Source organism: Dromaius novaehollandiae, chromosome 19, assembly GCF_036370855.1.
Source record: "Dromaius novaehollandiae isolate bDroNov1 chromosome 19, bDroNov1.hap1, whole genome shotgun sequence".
In the NCBI taxonomy this organism is placed as follows: Eukaryota; Metazoa; Chordata; class Aves; order Casuariiformes; family Dromaiidae; genus Dromaius; species Dromaius novaehollandiae.
Genome location: NC_088116.1, coordinates 3,667,691 through 3,692,192, shown reverse-complemented (window position 1 = coordinate 3,692,192; position 24,502 = coordinate 3,667,691). Strand labels below are relative to the sequence as shown.

The following is a 24,502-nucleotide window of genomic DNA, read 5'->3' as shown; positions in this document are numbered from 1 at the left end:
CGAGAGGTGACGGCTTCATAGCAGACAAGACTGCGAGTTACTGCACCGGAAAATGATGTGGCATCTGAGCAGAGGGAAGATGGCCTTCGGAGCGCTGCTCTGCTCTGGCGGAGGTGGCCTCGATGGCACTTAGCAGCCCATCAGGGTACTGCTGACCCTCCGCAGCATCTCCCGGCGCTGGGGCCCGGGGGAGCAGAGCTGGTAGCGCAAGGGGGGCCTCTGCGGCCGGGAGGAGGCAAAGCGGCAGGGCCGAAGGCTTGGCTTACCCTGGTACACTTTAATTGTTTTAGCTTTTGACTTTCCACTTATTGATGAGAGCTCTGCTGTGTTAATGTGTGTTTTGTTGTTTGGTGACTCATACTTCATTGCATCTCTCTAATAAGAAGTGTTCGTTTAACAGTTTGGCTACTTAACAATTTATTGCATAAATGGGTTTCCATCCCCTAGCCCTCTCCCCTGCCTCCCCTAATGAGGGCCATGCATACTTTATGAGAGCTCTGCTCTGCAATAACTTTGGCATTTTCCGCTCAGAGCCACGGAAGAGACGATGCCCGTGACATCAGCGCGATGCTAATGCTCTAGCAGGGCACGAAGGGGAGTCTGCAAAGCGGCCGCACGCAGCTTTCAGATAGAGAAAGGCCCCAACTTCTGAAGAGGCCATGCAAGATGCACAGCAGCTCTGCGCTGTACGGCGGGCGCTCGGCTACGCAAGCAGTGGTGCCAGCCCCGCAGCCCAGCCGGGAGCGCTGGGGTCCAGGCGGCTGGTGACGCCGGCGGCGGCTGCCGTCCCCCTCCTGCCCCAGAGGCACAGGACGCCCCGGGGCACCACCCGACCCATCGCTCTAGTACCTCCACTGTCCAGACAGCAAAAGTGAGGCAGAGACAGTGGCTGCAGCGCAAAGCAAGGGAGCGGTGGAGCCGACCGGAGGCCTCGCACCTTCCCACGGCCAAGGCAGGCTTGAGGAGCAAGCCCCAGCCAGCAACCGCTGGCTGCACCCAAGAGGTGCAAAAAGCAGCGAAACACCCCCAGCCCCTGCTGAACCAGGGGTCTCTGGGCCTGCTGGAGCTGTGAGGAGAGAGAGGAACTGTCTTGCCTGTCCTCTGCCATCCCCTGATTAAGAAATAAACGCTTGCCATAACGTAAGTTATATCCTACATCAAAATATCATGCAAAGACTCCTAAAAGGAATAACAGGGTAATCACAGAAATCGGAGCTGGGGAAGTCCTGCGTGGCTGCCCAGCCTCCTGCACCCCGCTCCGCGCAGGACTGGGCTGTGTCGGGCACTCTTCAGCTCTCTGACTTCTAAAGGGAAGATTTAATAAACACGAAGAAATGTTTCTAAACATTTAGAAAACCCCAAATAACAGACTTCCAAGCCAAGCTGTACAAATAGAAAATTACTTTAGAAAACTGTTAAAAATCAACAGCTTTTGTGTGTACCAAAACACATGCCTTGAGTAGCAAGAATCACTTCATGGCCTTGATACTGCAAACCAAGAAGCTGTGAAGATGCTCAGCCCTTTGCAGAATCAGGCCTAAACGAATACCTACCGTGGCTCTCTTCTTGTTCCCACTGAAATCAATAGCAAAAGCCCCAGCGATGCAAAAAGCTTAATGCTTTACAGCGTACTCGGTGAAACAATCAAACGTGAGCAAAGCCAAGCCCGACAGGATGGAGCTCTGCGTTTTCCCGGGAAGCGCTGGAGGATTGCAGTAGCAGAATTAATTTGCTTAATCATTAGGGAAAAAAAATAACAAACAAAATCCAACACAATAACAAATCTCTGAGGAGAAGGGGAATTGTTTCTCTGTTAACTACTTTGAGACAGAGCACTGGAAGAAAAATGTCCAGTTCCAATAATGTCCTAACCTGATTACAGCCTGCACAGAAGAGCTAAAACACTTGCAGAACAATGAGTAAGAAATTAAGTTTCAAATTGAGTGCTGGCCCTATCTTGTGTCACTTCTTTATGCTCTAACAGAAAGGACACTGCCGAGCACATTTCACATCCACCAGCCTCCGATGTCTGGATGCAGACATCATTTACTCATCTCATATATGTTTTTTCCCATTTCTTTCTCCGGGAGGAATGACAAATCTAGAAATGTGACTGCACTTTGTTTTATTATGCTATTGATTTTTCCTGCAAAGGGAAAGTGCATTTATCCCCCAGGTCTGCGTGCTGGCAAGAAAGGGTTAAGAAAATGTTTATCACAAAGCTGGCTTCAGAGTTGAAAGTAATGTGATCAGTAATGAATTTTGTGTTACATTAGGTTGTATAAATGGACAGACAAGCGCAGACAACAAGTGGCCAGGAGTCGGGGCTAATCTAATGATGTAAAAATAGAGACAGCACCAATTATACTTGGGGCCAGCTCAGAGCTCCTGCAGGGACTGCAAATGAATAGGTACAAATCAAATTACTGACTAATAGACGCACTACAAGAGAGGGCAGTCAATGCTAAATACATTAGGGCCTTGTGACCTCTCTGCTCTGAACAGCAGAATCCTAAATTTGACTTAAAAAAAATCAAAGAAACTCTTGTTCATTTAAAGAGAGAAACAGAACAATGTTATTTGTGAAATGATTTGAAACACTCGGATATTCTTTGTTTTGTCCCTCTACGGCCACACTTTGTACGCCACCCCGTGAAACCTGCCAAAGGGATTACTCTTAAAACGAGGAGAGAGATTCTTTGTGCAAAAGGAAAGACCTGATTGATAACAATACAGTTATGTTACATACCAAAACATTTCAAAGCCATGTGCCTCTTTGTGGTGATGTTTTTTACTGCTACTTCACCGGCTGTGTCTGTATCAAAAATAAAATATTTCTTAAAAAAATGCCTTGGTTTAATAATAAGAAAATTAAAAGGAATATCCCCAAACCAAAACTGATTATAAATAAATGCAGTTGACCAAATTCTTATCAAATGCGGAGAGTCAGAGTCGTCTCTGGGTATCAGCACCCTCTTTAGAGACGTCCGCAGACTCTTTCTACAAACGAGGAACCTCAGTTCACAGCAGGAACATTTCTGGTATCAGCAGTCGTCCGACCCCCCTTAATGACGCCTGACCTAGGAGAAAGGCCACTAAGAGACCCCAGCGCTGGCCTGGGCGCTCGGCGCGTCGCCCCGGAGGGCCGAGCAGGAGGTGACCCGCTCGGCGGGGCTGCCGGCTCCGCCGCCCCCCAGCCCAGGGTGACAAGTGGACAACAGCCAAGATTTGGCAGCCTGGGAAATAATTAGAAAGTTTAAAAAGTGCTTGTTGGCCCTGGAAGGCTCCGCGCTGGGCGCCTGGTGATGCGCGGGAGGAGCCCGCGTTCGGGTGTTTAACACTCTCGGTGTGCGCACGAAGCCCCGGGAGGAAGATGCACAGCACCTGCAAAGGAGGCAAGTCGGCTCTGCTGCTACGGAGAATGGAAATTGGAAAAAAAAATAAGCAAACAACAAAATGAGACATTTTTGTAAAGCTCAGTCACAGCTGTTGAACTGAAAAGCTGCTGGACTGTGGCGGGCAGCGCACGTCGGGGCGCGGGTGCAGCACGGCGCTCTGGATGCGGCCAGGGCCCGACGTCGCGTGGCAGGAGAAATCACTAATAAAAACATGTTAAAATAATGCCAGGCGATGCACGCTCTTCTCATGCAGCACTTTAAAAAACGGTGTCTCTCAAAGACCCTTGATTTCATTTCTTTTAAGAGAGTCTCTTTGTAATAAGCCTTTTGTAGGGAGAACTGCTCAGAGACTTATTTGAGGGGGTAATTTAATCTCTGACCCCGGGATGAATATTCGCAAAGTTCAAAGGCTGCTTTTAGCATCGGGGCTATTCGATATGCCAGGGCGTTTGCTGCCCGAGCTGATTCGGCATTGGACCTATACAGAAACCTTTTGGCAGAAATGCTCTTCAGAAGGAAAATCGATTGTTCTGTGTTGTTGCAGTCCTATATCCCATGTCCCAGTTAGCATTAAGGCAACCCAGGGGTTGGGGGGGGAGGAGGAATTATTTTAGTAAAATTGAAAGGAAGAGGAAGGAAAGAAAGAGGGAAGGAAGGAAAGGTACTGATTCAAGCTCTAACTGCGCAGGGCTAATCCCATTCTAGAAACTAAATGTACAGATGCTTTTCTGTCCTGGTGGCTGCTCGTCTCTGAACACAGCTTCTGATGACAGGCGTTTTCTCCTTTGGAAAAAAACCAGCATCAGAAGACTTTTTCTGTGCCGGGATCAGAGGGATCGTTCCTTCCTCCTTTCAGGCAGATGAATACCCCTCTGACCCGAACCAGGCATGCAATAAAGCCTGTGACTTCACTTTTTGTCATGAACTTCAGATTTAGACTCAGGCCACAGATTGCACATAAAGATTTCAAAAAATTCCCTTTGCAAAGCTCAAAGGTGTCAAGCCCTGAGCTTGGTTGAGGCCACCGTAAGCATCTGAGAGCCAGATGCAGCGCGTGGCTTCGGAGGGAGGTCAGCTTCCAAACCGTCCTGCAACGCAGAGCCATGTTGTCGGAGGGGCTGGCCTCCACCAGCACATCCAATTAGCTCCGCTTACTTACGTTCCATTAATCACATTAAAGAGTTTGTTTCAAAATATGAGCTTCATTCATCGTGTCACAAGTTTGTTCGTGAAATGTGGGAGGAGTGTGGAGCATTTCTGATGCTCTGCTGCTCCTGCGCCTCACCTCTTCTCTCACTAACTTTCCAAAGTTGGTAGTTGACACAGTTGGAGTTTTGCAGGAATTTTAAAAGAAAATGAGACATGCTGTTTTTTTTTAAGCTGAAACTCTGCTCACATTATGATGGGCTTAAACCACTTCCCTTTAAATTCTATAATAAATCTTCAAATCTTGTGGGTTTTCTTGACCATGTTGGTGCCATACTTAAATCTTTCCCTCTGCAGAACTACTGGCACTGCTTCTAAGATGCAAAATTTGGGGGATGTTCTGCAATGTTTTAATACAGGCTTTCAGTGGAAGTTCAACACTCCCGATACAGGATTGGTAGAGAAAAATGTTATTTTGCTCCATAAACTGAAGTGCAAACTGGGCTAACACAAGGTACTGAATTTCATGATGAATTAAAAAAAAGGATACATGCCCACGAAGAAAAATCTTACTCTTATATGACCATGGAACAGTTCCAACACTTGTAAACACTGCAGAAATGTGGATTTGGGTATTCTTTGTCAAAATAAATTAGATACAACTACAACATTCAGGCAGCCAAACAAATTGTAACAGAGAAGACACAGCAGACAGGCACGAACTGGAACCACAAACTGAATAAAACAGTAAGCCGGGCTCTGCATCTCTGAAGCCGCATTGACTCCTATGGCACTCCACCGATCCAGCAGCAGAACCAGGGGTCTGACAGTGGCAGCATCACATATATTGCTAAGGAAATTTGCAGCATTGCCTATCCTGACAAAATTAACTGAATACTTACTAATTTTGCATGTGAGAAATAACTAGTAAAAACATGTTAAAATAACAACAGCAAATGCATGCTCTTCTCATTCAAGCACTTGAAAAAATGGTGACTCTTAAAGACCCTTGAAAACCCTCTCCCTTGGAAACCTGTGTTTTGTGTTAGTCCTCTGAGCAATAAATGTACCTCCTGGCACTGCGCTATCTATGTGAAGATGTAAAGAATGGTACTTGTTTGGTTAAGTCATGAAAGTCTACAGCGGAGATGTGCCTAGATTTAACATAAGTTAAATCTTTTGTGCCGAGGGAGGAAGGAGAGGTTGGGATGAACTCCCTGGTGCCGGGCACACGTTCCCTCCCGGCACAGCAGACGCACAGTTCATGCTCCCGTCTGCTGTCCTGCAGTCAGCAGCCTCCGTTACGAGACCGCATGACAGGTCCGCTGGTTTTCTTTCGAGCCAGCCTACATCCTACCGGACATGACTGGGGGCCTAAAGAATCTGGATACCTGGGTTATACCTCGACCCCCCCATGATTTACCTCTACAGAACCCAACCACATGAGCATCGTGATTTCTGACACCCTCCACAGCCCGGAGCTAGAGGGGAGAGAGCAGAAGGGGCAGCTGTCTCACGGGATTCAGCATATTTAATTCTTACTGCACAGAAACACGGAATCGTCACAGAAATGGTCTTCCTCGTTTACATCTGAGCACAGCCCAACAACCACACTGGAAAGGCTTGGTCTCATATTATAGACTAATTTTCAATTTTATGCCTAGAGATGACCAAAATGCATTTGGAAGCTTAAGAAACGTACTTATTGAAGGACTACATAAATCAGAGGATTTACTGATTACAATAATTTGGAAGGAAGGAACTCTAACCCAGGCTGGCAATTTTTGTATGACAAGTTTGAATGGAATATTGTCAAAGAAATTTGTTTCCTGGAAGCACAGCTTCATAAATCAAAATACTAGCTTTTTTTTTTTTTTTGAGAATGCAATGTGAAGCCACAGCACATACTCAGAAACTGTATTGCAAATGTAAATATTGTGGCTGCTGGAAAACAAAGCTTTGCAAGCAAAAGAGGTCACTGACCACTAACATTTTGTGAGTAGACTTTCAAATGTTTTTTTTTCAGTTAGAGTTTGACAGAAACTGAAACGGCAAAAACATCTTTTGCATCTTTGCCAATTTACGCCTTCTTTGGAATTAAATGCGTATCTAGGCTGACAGCTTATGTACAGCAGACTCCACTTAAGATAGACATGGGTTGTCTGGATAATTGGATAACAAGGAGAATAGCTGGTTTCCCAATCGACTCAACTAGCTGTATGACTGGAGTTATCATTCAGGTCACAAGCAAAGTAGATTTTTGGGGGGTCATTTTCCAGACCTGGTTCTTCTCCCGTCCGCTGTCCGACAGCCCTTGGCAACTAGCCGGAGTCATAGATGGAAAAGACCCATTAGGCCATGTGACTCCACTTCCCTGCAAATGCAGGACTGTTCCTCACGGTTTTAACGTCCTCTAGTTCGATGTTTCCTATAGAGCACCTCACGGTGCTCTCTGTGATGGACAGGAGCTAGGACTACTGAACCAGTGACGCATTGCTAACACTGCTTTCAGTGCAAACTGTAGGTAAAAACAGAGAAAAACTGTTAATATCTGCTTCCCAAAATGGTCTGTGTATTATGAGCATGTGTTTCCTCTGCATTACTGTAGCGTATCAGCCCTGAACACTATATAAATCTATGTGCCAGCTATGTCCTAACAGTTAAGGCATTAAAAGAATCTATTTATCTCTTGCCAGTAAGTGTGTGTCAGGACCAGTTGTGCACTTGATAATGTCTCACTGTCCATCCTATTCCCCGTTTTTTCTTCCTCCACGTTGTGGACCTGAGCGCCATGCAGGCACATAATTCACATTCAGCACTCAAAATTTCTGTTATTTTATGCTTCAGCTCAAGCGAGACTTTGTAGGTTTCATTAAATTTCTGTAAAATGTGTTTAAGCACTGTCCAAAGAGAATTCAAGGAGCACAAACAAGGGTTAGAGGCATGCATAACTTCAACTTAAAATAAGTCATTTTAGGAGTAGTAGAAGGAGGTTTATAAATTATATAATTTTGAGTCCAAGGCAGAAATACAAATACCGTGTGGGGAACCAGTACCAATAGAGACCAACTACCAACAAGCAAGTTTACGGTGTCCTTCTCTGCTGAGTTCTTTACTATCATTTCATTGAGGTGAGTGGGCAGAAAAGGCTCCAAGGAAGGAAAAGTCAGGCTAGAAAACTGTGTTTTTCAAAGATCCATTCAGTTCAGCCTAAGTTGGTTAAGATGTTTTAAGATGTTGAGGGTAAGTTAAAACAATCCTACTTCTTAGGAGCCACCAAAGACATCTCATCCCTGAAGCAGGGGTAATGTACTTCCAAACTTATCTATTTTTTATTTAGGAACCAGCAGCCAGCTGCTAGTGCTTTAACGTGATCCATGCTGACAAATGGCTGGCTGGCAGCCTGCCTCGAGTGTTGTGACTAGTGCTCGCCCACCTCCCAGGCAAGTGGAGCTTTCCAGGTATCATCTGAGCAGCATAGTACTTTTTATGGCCATCTGGTAAGAAGAACTGTTCAAGAGTAGTTAGTTAGGGGATGAAAGCTGAAAGGGCATGGGAGTTCACAGCCTTGTCAATACATTTTCTCTGCTGCATCAAGTCATCACATGCCCAAATCCTGAGAATAAAATGTTAGTGATAGCGAGAACCCCATGACAGGCAGAAAAACACAGAGCGCAGTAACGATAGTGACAGTAGGGTAGCAGGATTAGGTAAATTGGGTTAATGCTCATGTTACTACTGCACGATGATGCTTACGTTTGCTACTTTGAAATGGTTTATCTTTTACCCTCCCTATGAACATTATGTATCTGGTGTAAAAGAGCAGGGGGAAATCTTCTCTCTGGAAGACACTTTAGCTCAGTGATGGCATCTCTTTGTAAACAGCTCTGTTTTGTCTTTATATTGATGGGCCATGACTATTGTGAACCTAATCTTATGCCAAAGGAGCTGGCACTCACTGGTATCAGCTAGGTTGTACTGGTGAAAATGGAAGGCAAATCCAGACCTCTGTCTCTGATGAAGTTTCTGGTTTACTATATAATACAATACAAAGTCTTGGGGCATTCAGTCGCCTTATCCTGGCATGTTTAGATGGCTTTGGCTTTCAGAGAGGGTATCCCCCTGACATCTCCCCTAACGCACACAGCCTGTGAGCTGCTAACCCATCACTTAGAAGTGGACATCATCCCAAAGTTCATTCTGACCACGCTGTGGGTCAATAAGTAACAAAATGTTTTTTGGATAGATGAATGTTTTTTCATCTTCACAGCCCATTTTTCCATCTTCACAGGGCTTTGAAAACATGACCTGATTAAACTCCACACCACCAATATGAGGCATCTCTATCCTTATTGCAGTGATGGAGCACCTGAGTCACAGGCAGGTTAAGCACCTTGTCCAAAGCGACAAGATGGTGAGAATTAGTACCAGATCTGTAACTGTGACCCATACTTAATGTTCAGCCAACCTCCTTCTGTCAACAACCAAATCTTAAACCATCCATCTTTGTTCAGCACTAGCAAATCAGAGGACAGACAGGCTGAAAGAATACAAGTTGGGGATATGAAAGGTGCTCCTGTACCTACCGCTCAGCAGCTTGGTTACTACTATTTGTACCTACATACAGGCACTTAAACTCTGACTGCTTATTCTCGGCCTCCTCCTCCCCCAACCTGTGGGAAGTAGCAGCAGTATGATGGCCTGCTATGGGCTACACGCTCAATAGTGACCCATCTGCTAAGTGAGGGTGACAAGCCCTGATGGAAGAGCCCTCGAGTCTTCTCCAGCTGGAGCAGTGAAGAGTAGGGAGAGCTCCATGCAATATGACCCCCTCAGCAATACATGCGGGCAAAAGCTGACAAGGAAGAGACAGCTTCCACTCTCTGAAGCCTTCCTATAATGTCAATAGGTTGGCAAACACATACGTTACTGCTAAAGCTTGCTCTTTTTCTTCTTCCTAGGCAACTTGCCAGAACAGTGACAAGTGAGTTGGCAACTGATGTTAGAAGCTACCATTACTGTTAGCTGCTGGTCACAACACAAATGGTACATGGATCAAAGATGGACCTAGCTCTTTTACTAGAGGGTATTTTTAAAACAAGTCAAAATTAATGGAGACAATAAAACCTCAATAACTGCACTTTAACATTTCTGAACATTTTCTACCACTGGGCCCCTTCTGAGCAGCATAATCTCTGACGTGCCATTCCATTTATTTAAACAGATGATATAATTTATCAATATAATGGACACTGATGAAGACGGATTAATTTGGATTACAGAACCAGCACATCACACTGGCTCTATTTAGGACACAAAATTAGGATGTGTGTGACGATGACGTTGTTTTCAACAGCGTGGGCATGGGCAGTCTGCACAAAGGCTAGGGTGCTCTTGAGCTGGTGGGGGGAGGAGAGTCCTTATCAAAGCAATACAGTAAGGAAGCTTCAAATGTCAATATTTTTCTTCAACTTACTTGAGGCTTCTCAGACTACATCTATGTGATCTACCAACATTTTCTTTTCACACATGCTGTCTCTCACATGAGGGGAGACCCCCAGAGAAGTTAATCAATCACAGAAGAAGTGGGCTGAGAAAAGGGGAAGCAAAACTTTAACTAGTTAAAAAAAAAAAATCACCATTGGGTGAGATGTACGTGATCTCTGATCACACCTCTTCTTTGTACCTGTTCCTGATCCCACTATGTCCCTGCTGGGAGATTCGCACATCGCATCGGCCAGGCGTTCCCGAAGGCCCTCTTCAGTGTGCTCCATGGAAGACATGTGGCGGAGACCGAAGTTCTCGGGCCAGCTCCCACACACCTCCAGCAAGGTCACGCTCCGGTCAAAGGCACCTTTAACAAACAAACGGGAGATGTCTGGTAGACCTCAAGACCAAACTTCTTCCACACATATAATTTATTGCAATGGTTCATTTGAAAGAAAGAAGCCCTTGCATTTTGAGTCCCTGAAAAGCTAATTTCAGCACATTAATTCAAATGCTGATGTTAATAGCACAGTAGGAGCAAGCAGAGCCCTAAGAACTGAACTGCTTGACCAAGCAGTTGTAAGCGAAACCGTTAAATTAAAAATACAGACCCAACTCTGCTCTCACACAGATGAGCAGCAGGAGCAGCGCCGCTGAAATCAACCTAATGACACTGATGTAAACAACAGCAGAATCAGGGGCTGTACTAGTTTAAAATTGCATATATGTTATTAGGTACATCCTAGACAACCAGAAATTATTTTTGAAGTTGACTTGTCTTTCGCTGGGTTGCTCTTTCACACTCTTCTCCCTTCTCATCTTGGACAACGGAAACAGCCAAGTCCCTTCACCTTTGCTAATGGTCACAAACTTGAGTTACTGTCCCTGCCACATTCTTGTGTAGAAAAGCCCAGCAGTGTGATACATTGGTGAGGAACAGATTGCTTGCTTTTTATATTGTATTTTAAATATGTCTACAGAATAAAAAAAGTGAGCCTTTCTTTCAGTCTAGGTTATATGTGGATTTTCTGTGCTCCTGCACAGTGAAATTTTAGGTCACATTTGAGCTAAGAGTCTCTTTCATCAATAGTGCTTTACTGAAGATGCTGGCTATTACGACAGAGTGCACGTACCTACAAAAGATACATAAAATAATTCCTTAATTTGTAGTTATTTCCTAATTCAACACAGTATACAATGTTCTGTTGAATGCAAAAATTAGATTCTGAATTCAAGATCACTTCAAACTACAAATTAAAATTATTCTACTTTATTATAAGCAAGTCTTCTGCAAAGGCTTACTTAAATCATTCCCACTTGGAACAAGATTACAGTTATGCTTTGTTGCTTCAAGCACATACCATTTACTCAACTATTAGGTAACTGAATATGCAGCATTTATTGTGCCTGGTTTCTGCCAGCCTACAGAGGGGAAAAAATGCAAATGCCAATGTTTCTCAAAGTTAAAAGTACATGAAACACGTCCTTGTTATCAGGCCTTTGGTTTTCCCCTTTGATCAGCCGTCAGAAACTATCTACACTTGTGCGCTGTGACTGTACAGCTTCACAGCACACTCTCTGCCAATGACAGGTGGTAATAGAAAGGGTGAGAGACCAAGCCCCGCGGCAGGCGTCCCTTCCTCTGATAACGGCCAAAGTACTGGGTGATAACCGTTAGTAAACACTCGGGCAGCCAGTTAATCCATACATCAGCAAAGAGGGGCAGATAATTTTGAACTCTAATGGCATGGACAAAAGCACAAGGGCTGGCATTCAGGGATTTATATGGGCTGCAATGGTGACTTCTGGCTCCTGAATTTCATCAGCGCACACAACTTTGATTTATCTCTTCGCCTGGCCGCAGAGTAGATTCCTGGCACTAGAAAACCATCAACACTAAAATGGACCTCTACAAAATGGGCCCATGGCTCTTATGTGATACATGCACTTGAACTCTGGATGAATCCCAGTTTGAACCTCGAGGAGGACTGCCCAAATATTTCAACTTTCTAATGGGTCTCTGGATTTATAAGGTTAATCCAGTCCACTAGTTTGTTTTAAAGAAAGGGTTCTTGAAGCTTGTTTGAGAAAATGCAGTGAGGCTAAATAACTTCTATTATATTTAAGCCTCTGCAACATTTCCATGTTGTCAGCTCTCCTCGCTGCAGGAGGAAAAGCAGGATGTGGTCTTTTTTAAAGCTTCTTTTTTCAACTCCTCCTTATGTGGTTTCAGGAGACCCTCACTCAGCTTCAACTCTCAAGACCCCACTGATTTCAGCCATTTTTGACGGGGCTGTTCAAGTACCTGGATAGCTACTGGGGGGCTTTTAAAGCTGAGCGCAGAAAGCCCGAGTGGCAGCGGGCAGGCGCTGGCAAGCTCCCGTGGTGCTCGCTGCGGTGCCAGGGAACGCCGATGAGAAATGTGCTCTTTACTCGTGTCTGCTCTTATTTTGAAAGTGAGAAATGGGAGCATTTCTGCTCCTATAAGCAGACATATGAATAATAAGGCAAATGGTTTTGAAGCTCTGCCAAGATGACTGCATACGTGTACAACGCGAAACTTCATAGAGTGCCGGTCTCTGGTTCCAGAGATACTTGAGTGAGAGCAAAGGAGACAAGTGTAGCATTACCTCGGCAATCAGGGCCAAGAGCTGCCAGAAGTTCTTAGCAGCAACGTGTGAGGTGCAAGTGTTAATGTAAATGCAGGTTCGAGGGATTAACTGCACAGAAAACTTTCTTGTAAAAAATCAAAAGCCTGGGGAAGTTCTAGGTTTAACTTTCCTCCCGTTTCACTCCTTTTCCATGTTATGTGTCCGCCACTGGCAATACGTTTCGTGTCCAGGCATCTAGCTGCGCTTCAGCAGCCACAACTGCACCGCTCGGGCAGACCCTTCGCCTCTGAGTGACACGCGGCGAGGGCAAAGGAGGTCTGTGCGCGCTCCTGTGCCCCAGGTTGCACTGGACTCCACAAACCTAGTCTTATTTTAATATACACATTTATTAAACTGGTTCCACATAAAGATGAACACACAGGGTGTGGGAGTATAAAATAAGGCCTTGCTTAAAACAGAGAGGTTGTTTTGTACTGTAAAGCCCAAACCACTGGCTCTGCCTGTCTCCAGTGTGAAAAAAGCTGTTTTGGGAAAACCGAGACCAGTTGTCACGACCTTCCCGTTCTTGCCATTGACAACAGACAGCAGATGTACCAAAGTAAAATAATTTTCTTAAGGCAGAATTAAGTCCTGGATATTTTTACGCCTTGGAAAATTCTTCTGTGAAGTGCATGAAATCTCAGATGGGCTGGTTATTCCCCAGGAGCCTTTGGGTGCTTTGTCCTACATACATCATTACCAACGGGACAAGAGCTAATGGTATTAAAGTTAAACTGATAGCAGCTAACCATATCTTTGCTATTTATTAAATTGTAATCTCTCTTTCTGGCTGCCTTGCTCTCCTTTTCTCAATCCCGGTATCTCCGTTGATAACGTATCAAATTTCTCATCGCTGGCCACAGCGAAGTTTACAAATAAACCTCAGTGCAGCATCCCGCCCGCGGAAAGCACAAGAGCCCCCAGCCCGGACCCAGCCGCTCGGCCGGCGAAGGCCTCCCGCTGACTCCCAGGATTACCGACTGCTTGAGAGAAGGCAGACTTCGCCGGCTGTGTTTACTGACAAACTGCTGAAATCTTACTGACAGCCACAAATATAAGCCCGTGATGTGTGAAAACCGGCCTTTCTGCTACACCAAATACACGGCATAACTTCTCTGATGGTGCAATAGGCTCCGTCTAAAAGGAGCAATTAATTTAGAAACAACTCAAGAAAGAAGCAAACTGGTGTTATTTTAGCCAAGCAATCGTTAGTGAAATCCTGGTGAAACCTCATTAAAGTCACTGAGAAAAATCCCATTGACTACAAACTGTGTTAATATTTCATCCTACGGCTCAGTGCTTTCAACCGAGCAGAAAATTTGCTCCTCCCCTTCTTTTCTGAAGATGAAACTGGGTGGAAATTAAGACCATCAGCCTCCTTTGTAGGATGCCCAAGCGCCATCCCAAATTCAGTGCACTATAAATAAAAAGCAACTTCAAATCCAACCAAACAGAACAAGCAGAAACTTTGGCTTCAACATCTAGGTCGCAGGCGCTTTGTTCTGCAATTCCAGCGTGTTCAGCTCGCTGCTGCGCCGAACACCCCGCGGTAATCCTGCTCTGCAGGCAGAATTCTCCTATTGAAACTTTAATTTTCTCCTGACAGGGATCGCACACTTCTGTCCTTCCACCGACACTGGTCTCACAGCGAGAACTGCCCCTTACTCACACCGCTGCAGGACAGAGCAGAATTGGGCTCCACATCTCTCTGTTTAATGTTTCTCGCATTTTATTAATGCTATAGGCTTCTGTTATTGCTCATACCAAATTACCTTGCTTATAAGCACAGGATTTGTCTTTAACATTGCAATTGTTTCAAGGCTTTTAATATAAAAGGAAAATAAATTAAATTCTACAGAAAGGAAAAAAAAAAAACCCTTGGAAACATCCTTTCATTTCACAGTTCACACTACCAACTAAAGACCAAGAAAACCAGAGCAGCTTATTTTCTTCTCTGAAAAATCTAGTACTAAAAAGTACTTCTACAAAATATTTTAATGCTTCTAGTATGTTATTTTTCTAAGTCAAAATAGCTAAGCTAAATCTTTCACCATAGCCCTTTAATTCGAAAGCCAGGGGAAATTTTTTTCATTAAACCTCTGGACGGCTTTGTTTAAAATATGAAATCAAGTAGCTCCATTTCCTGTCTTCTAAAGAACAGTAAATCAAAAAGAGTCGGTTCTCCAAAAATACAGTAATGGTTCTATTAAAGGGCTTGACAGTCTGGAGCCTCACCTTGCATATTGCAACATACGTGTGAGCAAAAACAACAGAGCAAACAGGACCGGGAACGACCTGCCGGCTCTAACCGAGGACAGACACATCCTTCGCACGAAAGCCGTGGGGTGGGACTCGCGGTGACGGCGCGCTCGCTGCCACCGGCCGCCTCCGAGGAGGGGACGGCTTTGTCTCACTGCGCCGCGGCCTCTCCTGGCTGATTACAGGGCGTGGGGGCACCGGACGGGAGGCCCCATCCATCGTGGACCAGAGACACCGGGAAGCGCGGCGTGAGCAGGACCAAGATGCCCGAAGAAGCTGCGGCCAGGAGAGAAGCCTGCGGCCGTGTCAGCGACGGAGCCTGAAAATTCCTTGCCCAAAGTCACAAGTCAAACCCCAGCATACCCCGTTCAGATATTAATGGCTGAACTTTCCTACGGGGTTTGCCAATTCGCTTGCATGCCGTGACTTTGCTACTCCAGGGGGAACGCCGCAAAACAGCAGCACTTAGTACTTGCTTGGACGGGGACCTGCGCAAATTCCTTTTTTAATTGTGGAAGAAAGGGGCTCTTCCATATAGCTGACTTGCAAACATGTGGCTGCGCTCAGCTGCCTGCTATGCGGGTTTTCTCCAACGTACGCGTCCCACGTTCCCTCCCCGCTCGCCGCCATGCCGGGCCGGTGACTCGGGGCAGAAGCGGTGACGATCGCCTTCGGGAAGCACCGCAGAGGCGGCAGCGTTTGAAAGCAGCTCGGCTTCCCTGTCATCTTCCCTCCCACGGAGTCTCTCCTCTCCAGGATCGCTCACAGTTATGCTATAAACAGGACGTTACTCACCAGCTCTGCATCCTGTGAGTGTGTTTAATTAACGGAGATGGTTCGGTTGGGGTGCCCAGGCCTGCAAGCAGTGAAACCCCCTCGGCGCGTCAGGAGAAGCGAGGTCCCTGCGTGCCTCCTCAGCACGCGGCAGTCGCACGCGGAAACGCCGCTCGCCCCGCTGCCGCCACGTCTCAGGCAGGCCCGGGCGCGGGTGAAGGGGCCCGGGTGGGTGAAGCCTGGCGGCGCGGCCCCGGCTGCCCCGGCCCGCTCGGCGGAGACGCCAAGGCAACCGGCCGCGAGGCCCTGGGCTAGGGCAGGCCGGGGCCGCCGGCTCGGCGGGGCTCTGGGGCCCGGCTCGGCCCCCGACGGACCCGCGTCGCCGAACCCCGCGTGAGGGGTTAACAGCGCGTGGACACCCGGTTCCAGCGCGGCCCGCTATGGCGGCGAGCGGCCCGGAGGCTCCCCGCTGCGAGCCAGCCTGCGATTTTCAGAGCTGCAACAGCGCGATATTTTTATAAATGCATAAATCTTTTCAAGGAAAAACAAATATAGAGGGAAGAATGTAAACATTATTGTAAAATGCATAATAAAACGTCTGTTTGTTAATTTTGCTCCTGATTATCCAGCCTATCTGTGCCGCGGATGTTGAAACGTTGGCCTTTTTTTTAAACTCCCTTATTCATTTAAAAATAGTTTCCTGCATGTTATATGAATAAGCAAAACCTAAGGTTCTAAATCCAGGAGAACTTTGAAGTATGAAACCCACGGTCTATGGGAACTATGTTTTCATTAATCAAAGTAGATGTTTCTAAAGCCATCAGATTTATCATGACTGGGTTTCATATGTGAAACCCAATATACACACAGACATACACTGCTTGTCCTTTTGGATTAGGCCTGACCTTTCGCTCTCCTTTCCGAAGGATCTGCCTTTCCTCAGCGCTCGGCTGCCCCGTCCCACCGCGGCACCGGCCAAGGAAGCCCTGACAAAGCGCGTTCCCAACTCGCAGCTTTTTATGTCTGAGTACGAGTCTGGGTGAAGGTCAAAACATAAATGATTAAGTGTATTTATTAAACTCTGCCTTTGCCTCGAATGCTCCCTGCGACTCTGTTACATGCCATGGAAACAGCCGTTGCGCGCCGGCGCGCTGGTAATACACCTCGCTACCAAGCGAGGGACCCGTGTGTCGCCGGACGGGAGCCCCCCGGCCCGGCTTGCCAGCGCCGCGCGAGCGAGGCCGGCGCCGACCGCTCCTGCCGACGTGGCCAAACTGCCGGCGTTCCTGGAGGCCCGGAGGTTAGGAAGAGGACAAGGGAGAGAGAAACGGGACGGTTTCAAAACCGGAGGCAGGATGTGACATCTGTACAAAGCAGGACTTAGAAGATAAAATGCAAACAATCTGCGTTCGGTGTCCTCAGGGAAATTTATGCGGCAGTTTTGCAGTACCAGGTCTTCTCGTCCCGCCCCGAAGAACAACGCCGGGAGCCGACAGCGCGCGCCGGCTCCTGCCCCCCTCAACCCGCCCCCGAGGTGCTCCTGCACCTCCCCGCGTGTGCAGAAAACACCCCTCTGCAACGGGGCAAAAGCACCTTTCCTCCCCAGATCTCCATCCCTTAGTGCTAAGTCTGGTAACGGGGGAGGAGGAGGAAGAGGAGGAGGAGGAGGGGGAGGAGGAGGAGGAGGAAGAGGAGGAGAACTGACCAAGTGCGGTTGTGGTGTAAATCAGCTTACAGCAAATGAAGGCTCTAAGAACGCGTCCCAGATTGTTGTTTTTACTTCTTCGCTGTCTTTTGACTGAGTTCTTATATTTTCCCCATCTGCGAGTATTTATTGTTTGTATGTTACCTGGCTACATTTAGATATCTGTTACGTTAGTTAAGAGGTTAGATGAAAAAGGTACCATTCAAGTAACCTCAAAACTCAAATACAACTTAAAGAATACAGTGAATTAAAAAATTAAATGAGCATATATATATATACATTTTTTGCAATATTGGGCGATTTAGTATAATTCATTTAGCAACCAAAAAGCAAAAAGAGATGGGAACTACAGTATAACCGGGTGCTATTATGATTTTTAAAACTAAATGCCTCTTCATAATAAAAATAATCACCAAGAAAAACATTATTTCCCCTTGACTATCAAGATTTGTGTATACTTCAGCTCTTTACAGCTTTTCAAAATCCGAATGCCTGGAAAAAATCAGGAACGCTACAATCAGCCCCAAGCCCCCCCTAGAGATTAACATTTCTTTACATTTAATCCTGATGTAAAATAGAATATTCTGAAAAACAGACAGCTCTGAACACCCGCTCGGGCTTTCCGAGGCGGTCCGGGGGGATATACTTCAGCAGGCACGATTCCGCACATCAGAAACTTCACCTGATGGTCTTTCAACCTCTAGGTCTGGAAATTTCATTAAAAAAGGATTCGCAAAGGATCTTCGGCACTTTTTAGTTTTTTCAGAGTTGGAAATGTTTTCTTGTGGTATTCACATACTTATAATTCTCAGTCCCAGTTAAAATTAGAAAATCCAGTGACTTTTTTCTCCAAATAAAATTTCCCACTCTCCAAAGAACTAGGACTTAGTTAAGCTTCGAATGAGATGATGACCAAGATTTTCAACAGTGCCTAGGCAATGCAGACACACGATGAATTCTATTAAATACCAGCGAGGGCTTTTTACACAGGTCTTTGTCTCGTCTCAATAAAACTTGCCATTTTACGACGCTCGAACTTAAACACACTTAAGCAAGTCTTTGTATTGGCTTCCCTAGGACAAGCGGCATGAGATGCACACAGGATTAGGTCCCTCCAGTTCAGCTATGAGGATACATTTTGTATTTCTGTGATATTATATACTACTTTTTATTTGCATTGCATTTCTATGCCAAGTAATTTCTTCACTCATTGGAAAGGGCTTGCAGGCATACCCTGTCTTAGCAACACCACTTCACATGCCAATTCCACTGGAGGTACTTGAATAATATATTGTTACTTCCCTTAAGAAAACAGCAAGATTTATCATGCTTATTATCAATCTTGTGGCATGTGCAAATGCACATATATATATATATAGACAAAGGACACGAAATGGATTATAAAGGGCTCATATTTACCCACAAGTAAGGAAAGATCTGACAATTCATCAGGGTTTTCTGGATAACTAAGATCTTATGTTACACTTTAAGACACAAGTGTGGATTTGTCATATTGCTTGAGAATTAGTGGTAACTGTCTGAGCCAAGGAATTTAATTTTGATTGTTTCATTTGAATTAAAAAAATCTCAGTGTTGAAAAAACATTGGAACTGTGCTATATACTAATATATCACTCAAACTGTAATAGGAGACTCTTTCTTGTGTAATAGAAACAGTGACTGTAATGCTTGGAAAGGCGAGTTCATCCTGGGTATAATTCCTGCACAGCTGAACTGTCCGCGATACTGTATTTTAACCTCGCGGCAAGGGAGGGGCGAAGGCCTCCCCACCAGAGATTGGCCTCAGCGAAGCTGCACAGCAGGAATGAATTTGGCACAAGACACTGCACTAAAACCTTATTGAGCATCCCTAGTACGCTTCGGCCGCGCGCGAGGGGAGGCAGGAGGAGTCCACCAAGACAGAGCACGGTGCTGCACTTCGGGAAGGATCCTCGCCGGGAAAACCACCGCCCTCTGCTCAGCACCGTCCACGCACAGAAATGCCCACAAACGGGAGGAGATAAAGAACGGTTTCTTAGCAGCTAGCAGAAAGTTTGTATAAAAGGATTTGGGATGAGCTCAAGAAAGGAGGAAACTGGCTCTGCAGCCATCTAAGCTCCAGAAATGTGAAATTTGGTTTCTATCACTAGCAACTAGCTAGGAATGAAACTGAAATACTTTTTGCATTATAAGAGCAAATATTTCTCTAGTCTCATATCACCTTTTCCAGATGAAACATTTCACTCCCCAGCTGACATATAAACAGAAACCAAAATATTTTCCTAAGGTGCATCACTAATCCCGCTCCAGGCCTCTAACTTGTAATTTATTTGTCTTACCTCACTATGAGATAATGCACACTCCAGTTCCAAGCTACTGTCTAGTAAGTACTTGTACACAGGATAAATAAATCTCACTTGCAAATACTAGGCTTTCGTTGCGTGTTTGGGAGGAGCATCGAAGTCCTCGGAGGATGACTTCTATCTTCCCCCCCGCCTCGACGCAGGGCACGCAGCACACCGTGCCGGCTTGAACCTGCAAAAGCAAGAACACCCCGGCCGTGCCGCCAGCTCGCTGCACCCAAACGCCCTGCAAAGCAGCGCGCCGGCACGAGGCATTCGCCCTTCTCAAATCCTTTGCAGAAATTAGTGTATTTGCGACATTTGTGTGTTTCTATGTCAGCAATGTAACTCCTCGCTGTACGTGGATGCTGTAAAACGGCTTCTCCTTGGGGAATTACAGAGAAGCAATGACCTTCTTCTGACACTTTGCGTAGCAAATCTTACTGTGCTAACATTCAATTTATTAGAATTGCATCTAATAACAAGTGCACAGCCTGCTGTAATAACAACGTCCCTAGAAGTATTTTAAAGTGTTTCACAAACAGTGAGAGACATTCTGACATTAAACGATGGCAATGTTTGGTTCAGGGGAGGTTCGTGGGCTGCCGTAGTCTAACGGCACCACTGAACATCAGCAACTGCTTTGGAAGCTTCCCTTGCTACTTATTAATTAAGCTACCACAGACCGGGGAATGGGGGAGAGATTATAAAACACAGTTACAGGGCCAAACCCTTACCTGAGGCAAAATGAGTTACCAGCATTGGAATAAATAAGAGTTTTATTGCTTCCACCAGAGAAGAGCTGGAACACTGCGGTTTGAGGAGCTCACCCAAGGCCATGGAGCAAGTCCATGGCAAGGCCAGGTCTCAACAGGACCCTTATGCTTTTATCACTAACCCGTCCTGCCTGGAATGAAATCTTTTATCTGAGGACAGCTCAGGGAAACACCCTATCTTCCTAGAAATGGATAAAAACATACAACTGCAAAGGACCTCCTGAGCCACCAAATCCAGCAGATCACAGATCCTCTTCAGGAACTCTGGGCATTTTGGAAATTGCTCACCCAAAGTCTGTAGGCTTCTCAGTGAACATTAGAAAAATGTGTTTCTGTAAGGATTCTATAGAGAAATGTGAAATTTTATGTTTAGAAAATCACAAAGACTCAAAAACCCTTAAACTTGTTTCCTCATAAGCCTTCCAAGTCAGGAAAGATAAATTTTTTTGGCCAGATTTGGAATTCATTAAAAGCACGTGCCAAGGTGCATGAGCCAGTTATCTAAGCTCCAACAAGGACCGGTCCTACAAAGCACTGAACTCTCTGGTCCCAAGCCAGCTTAAGCGTATACTTAACTTTAAGCATGCAATAGCCACAGTGACTTCAATGGGAGTATATATACGCTGAAAGTTAAGTGTGTGCTTCAGTGTGTTGCTGGAGTGGGGCCAGAGCACTTGGCGACGTGCAGTACCAAGGTCTGATTTCCTGCTGCACCATGTCACGCAGGGGTATTTCATTCTAGCCAGGCAGGCTTTAGAAAGGACAGGCAGGACCCAGCTGGTCACGAGCCAGTAGACCAGTCCTCACTGTCTGAAGTTCTCCTCTGAATGTATTCAGGAGGTTTTGCCCTTGTCACTTGTGTTATCCGTCAGACATCTGGTGGCTGTATAAGGCAGAGCGACATTGCAAGGTGAGATGATGGAATGAAAAAATTATTGCAGCTGGCATGTCCCAGCCTAAGGCTTTCGGTCATTTAACTCATCTCGCTCTCATCCTCAGAAAAGGCTGCACTCACAGGGCAGGAGATTTACCCTTCCGCATGCCTCATGTTTGCACTTGGCAATTTGCAGTAACAACTCCAAATGCAAACTGGAGCGAGGCAAAGATGGCTCACCATTTACAGCCAAAAGTAAAGCTTTCAGGAATATGCAAAAACTACCCCAAAAAAAAGAGTAAAACCAAAATAAAACAAAATACAAGGACTTACGCTGCTTTAAATAACACCATCATTGTTTCACTTGACTAGGGTACTCTGACCTAGTGTTACGAAAGTGATAAAGGGTGACTCGAAAGGTACATTTATAGGACATTATTCTTACAGGGACAAATTCAAATCAGAATCCTTCTTACGAACATCCTCGTGCTGAAATTTCTCTGTTTTCTCCCATCAGATCACTACACACAAGAAAGCATACTATGTACGATTTTTTTTTAATAAATTGTAGATGAACATTTGTTCACAGCTTAAGGTCTGCTGCCAGATGCTCAGCCTGACCGAGAGTCAGAGCTGCCTGACTGCGATTTACACCAGCGAAGGCCCCGGACCTGAGGGGACCACGGTGGCCCCCCCCCCCCCCCCCCCCCCCGTAGGCTGGCGGATGCTCACTGGAGCACTGGCTCGCTGCTTTACCATACATATTCATCTGCTTCACTTAGAAAAACACATCTCCCAGGAACGGGGAGATGAGAGAACATGGATACATCAACCCAAACAAATGCAAAAAAATGAAGGCTAAGAGGAAAGTCTGATAATTCGCATTGTGCTGACAATTTATGAAATGCAGGGGGCTCTAACTCCAAAATACAAGAGCTGGATTTTTACAGCCAATGTTCTTTTTCTCTTCCGTCAATAAAACCCACCCTCGAACACTGCTGGCAAGGACGGGCCTTGCCGTGATTTATGAAGCAATGCAACCTATAATGTAATTTGGGATCAACCATTCGGCTGGAAGCCCCCAAAGGCCCCAAGGGATCAGGCATATGGAGGGATGGAGGAGGGACTCTGGTGTCTGAAAGTCCAAGCCACCATGCCCCAAATCCCTGCCTAACCCGGCGGGACCTTTCCCTGCCCAGCAGAATTCCCGGGGCCAGGGAGGAGCTGCCACCCCTCTGCTAGCACCGGGCCTCCAGAAGAGGACTTTGAGCTGCAAATCCGAACAACCTGAGCCTTCCCCTCCGCCCTGAGCGAAGGATTTAAGACACACGTCTTCCTCCGGGCTGCCCAGAGTGGCTGATATTAATGATGCTCCGAGGTGCCAAAGCACCCGGGTGCCTGGGCCGGGCACTTGGGCAGTCCCGTCCCTGTGACCCGCAGGGACGCTGGCAACGAAAAGCCAAGAACTGGCACCCTCCATGTCACGACACCTAAACCCGTCTGTGCAACCAGCTTCAGTCCATGCGAAAAGCTTCATGGTTATAACCATCCCGCCTGCCAGGATGGATCCGAAGAGCTGCAGACTGCCATTCTTGTGGACAATAAATATCCTACTGAAATCATAGCTTGCACATATTTAAAAGGATAAACCTGCTACTAATAACTGAGAATCAAAAGAGAAGATTCCAATTTTTATGCCAAAAAGCTAACAAAAATCTTCAGTGTGTTATAAACAAGTATCTATCATTATAAACGAAGTTCAGCATGTAAAAATCCAAAGATGGAGTTTATTGTCTTTAATGGCTGAGAAATGACAAGTGTGTTTGGTTGAAAAGGAATTTAGTAAGAAGTAGTTCTGTACAAGAACCAAAATCCGTCTTAAAAAAAAATCACCGCTGACACTTTTACAGTAGAATTAAGCTGCTCTGAACTCACAGAAGTGGCGCTAATCACAAGTTGCTAGGGGATTTAAAATGGAAAAGAAATCTGATTATAAGGAAAAGGAATTGATAACTCAGGTAGAAGCTGATCATACACCTTTTTGGTTCTTCCGACACGTCTAAGATTATGAATCAAAATACTCGTGTTTGCAGGGGAAAATGCTTTCTGACAGCGCGCTGAGCAGCCTCGCTGCTCCGAGCAGAGCGATGGTCCGTGCGGCTGCAGCCGAAACCCCGCTGCCGCCCTGGTGTCTCGACGACCTTCCCATCGCTGCACGGAGCCCCAGCACAGAGACGTCTACAAGGACCCCTGGCACGATGCGCGGGGAGGGAAACCTGGCTTCTGAAACACGGCAAAACGCCAGGTCCCCGGTGGTGACCGAGTGGGTGTCAGGTCCTGGCTAACGAAGATATGACAACGATCTATCAGTTATGGTGATGTGGCCGTGTAAATACAAGTGGAAGTGTTTCCTACAGTGGGCAAGCCGAAAGGTGGAAGCCGTCCAAAGGGAATCTCTCAAAAACCCTGGACAGCAGCAAAATATGTGACAAAAAAACTTGCCAAATGTTTTAGTGCTCTGCTGAAAGATCAAGGTGGAAAGAGGCTGTGTGCTGGAAGCCTTGGAACAGAGACAGACTTTCCTGGAACGGAGCGCTTCGCTGTTTAAACATAAAACAATCATTTCAGGAGTGAACCACGGAAATAACAATAACAACAATTCTAGAGAGAGAAGAAAAAAGAAAGGGGGAGAAATGAAGCAAAATCTTTTGCCAATTCCAGGTACACAAATCTCCCTCTTGGCAGATTAATTTAAATCAAGGAAAGAGAAAAAAAGTGGGACACTTGAGGAGGAAAGGAAAATATAAGCGACCAGACTGGAAACGTAACCTAGGAGAAGTGACTTCTCCCAAGCGCACAAGTATTTGACAGATTAAGAGGTCAACAGAGGCACAATTCATTTCAGATACGGGGAACGGATCCAGAAGGTATGTCAGGCCGCGCGCAAAGCAGGGGCGAGCGGCGGTGCAGCTCTGTTGTCTATCAAGCCGTGTTTATTGATGTTCTTGCTAGCCGAGGCAAGGTTTGGGAACATGGATCATAACACCGTTTTTATACCCTATAAAAGTACACTGCGAAGTGATGAGAAATG

General features: G+C 45.9%; 1 protein-coding gene across 9 annotated transcripts in view; it reads right to left on the bottom strand.

The window, feature by feature from the left end:
• Positions 1 to 24,502, bottom strand: part of BCAS3 (BCAS3 microtubule associated cell migration factor) — a 379,129-nt gene that overhangs the window by 13,504 nt on the left and 341,123 nt on the right. For 2 of the 9 annotated variants that reach the window (XM_064523127.1, XM_064523128.1), the window contains 2 exons: positions 10,231 to 10,398; positions 2,750 to 2,815 (listed from right to left, as the gene is read on the bottom strand). The exons of 1 other annotated variant lie outside the window; for it this stretch is intronic. In XM_064523127.1, the coding sequence (XP_064379197.1) occupies positions 2,750 to 2,815; positions 10,231 to 10,398 (234 nt within the window). Of the gene's footprint in view, positions 1 to 1,568; positions 1,703 to 2,749; positions 2,816 to 10,183; positions 10,399 to 24,502 lie in introns of those variants that run through there. 6 more of the 9 variants (XM_064523129.1, XM_064523130.1, XM_064523133.1 and 3 more) reach the window with 5 other exon arrangements.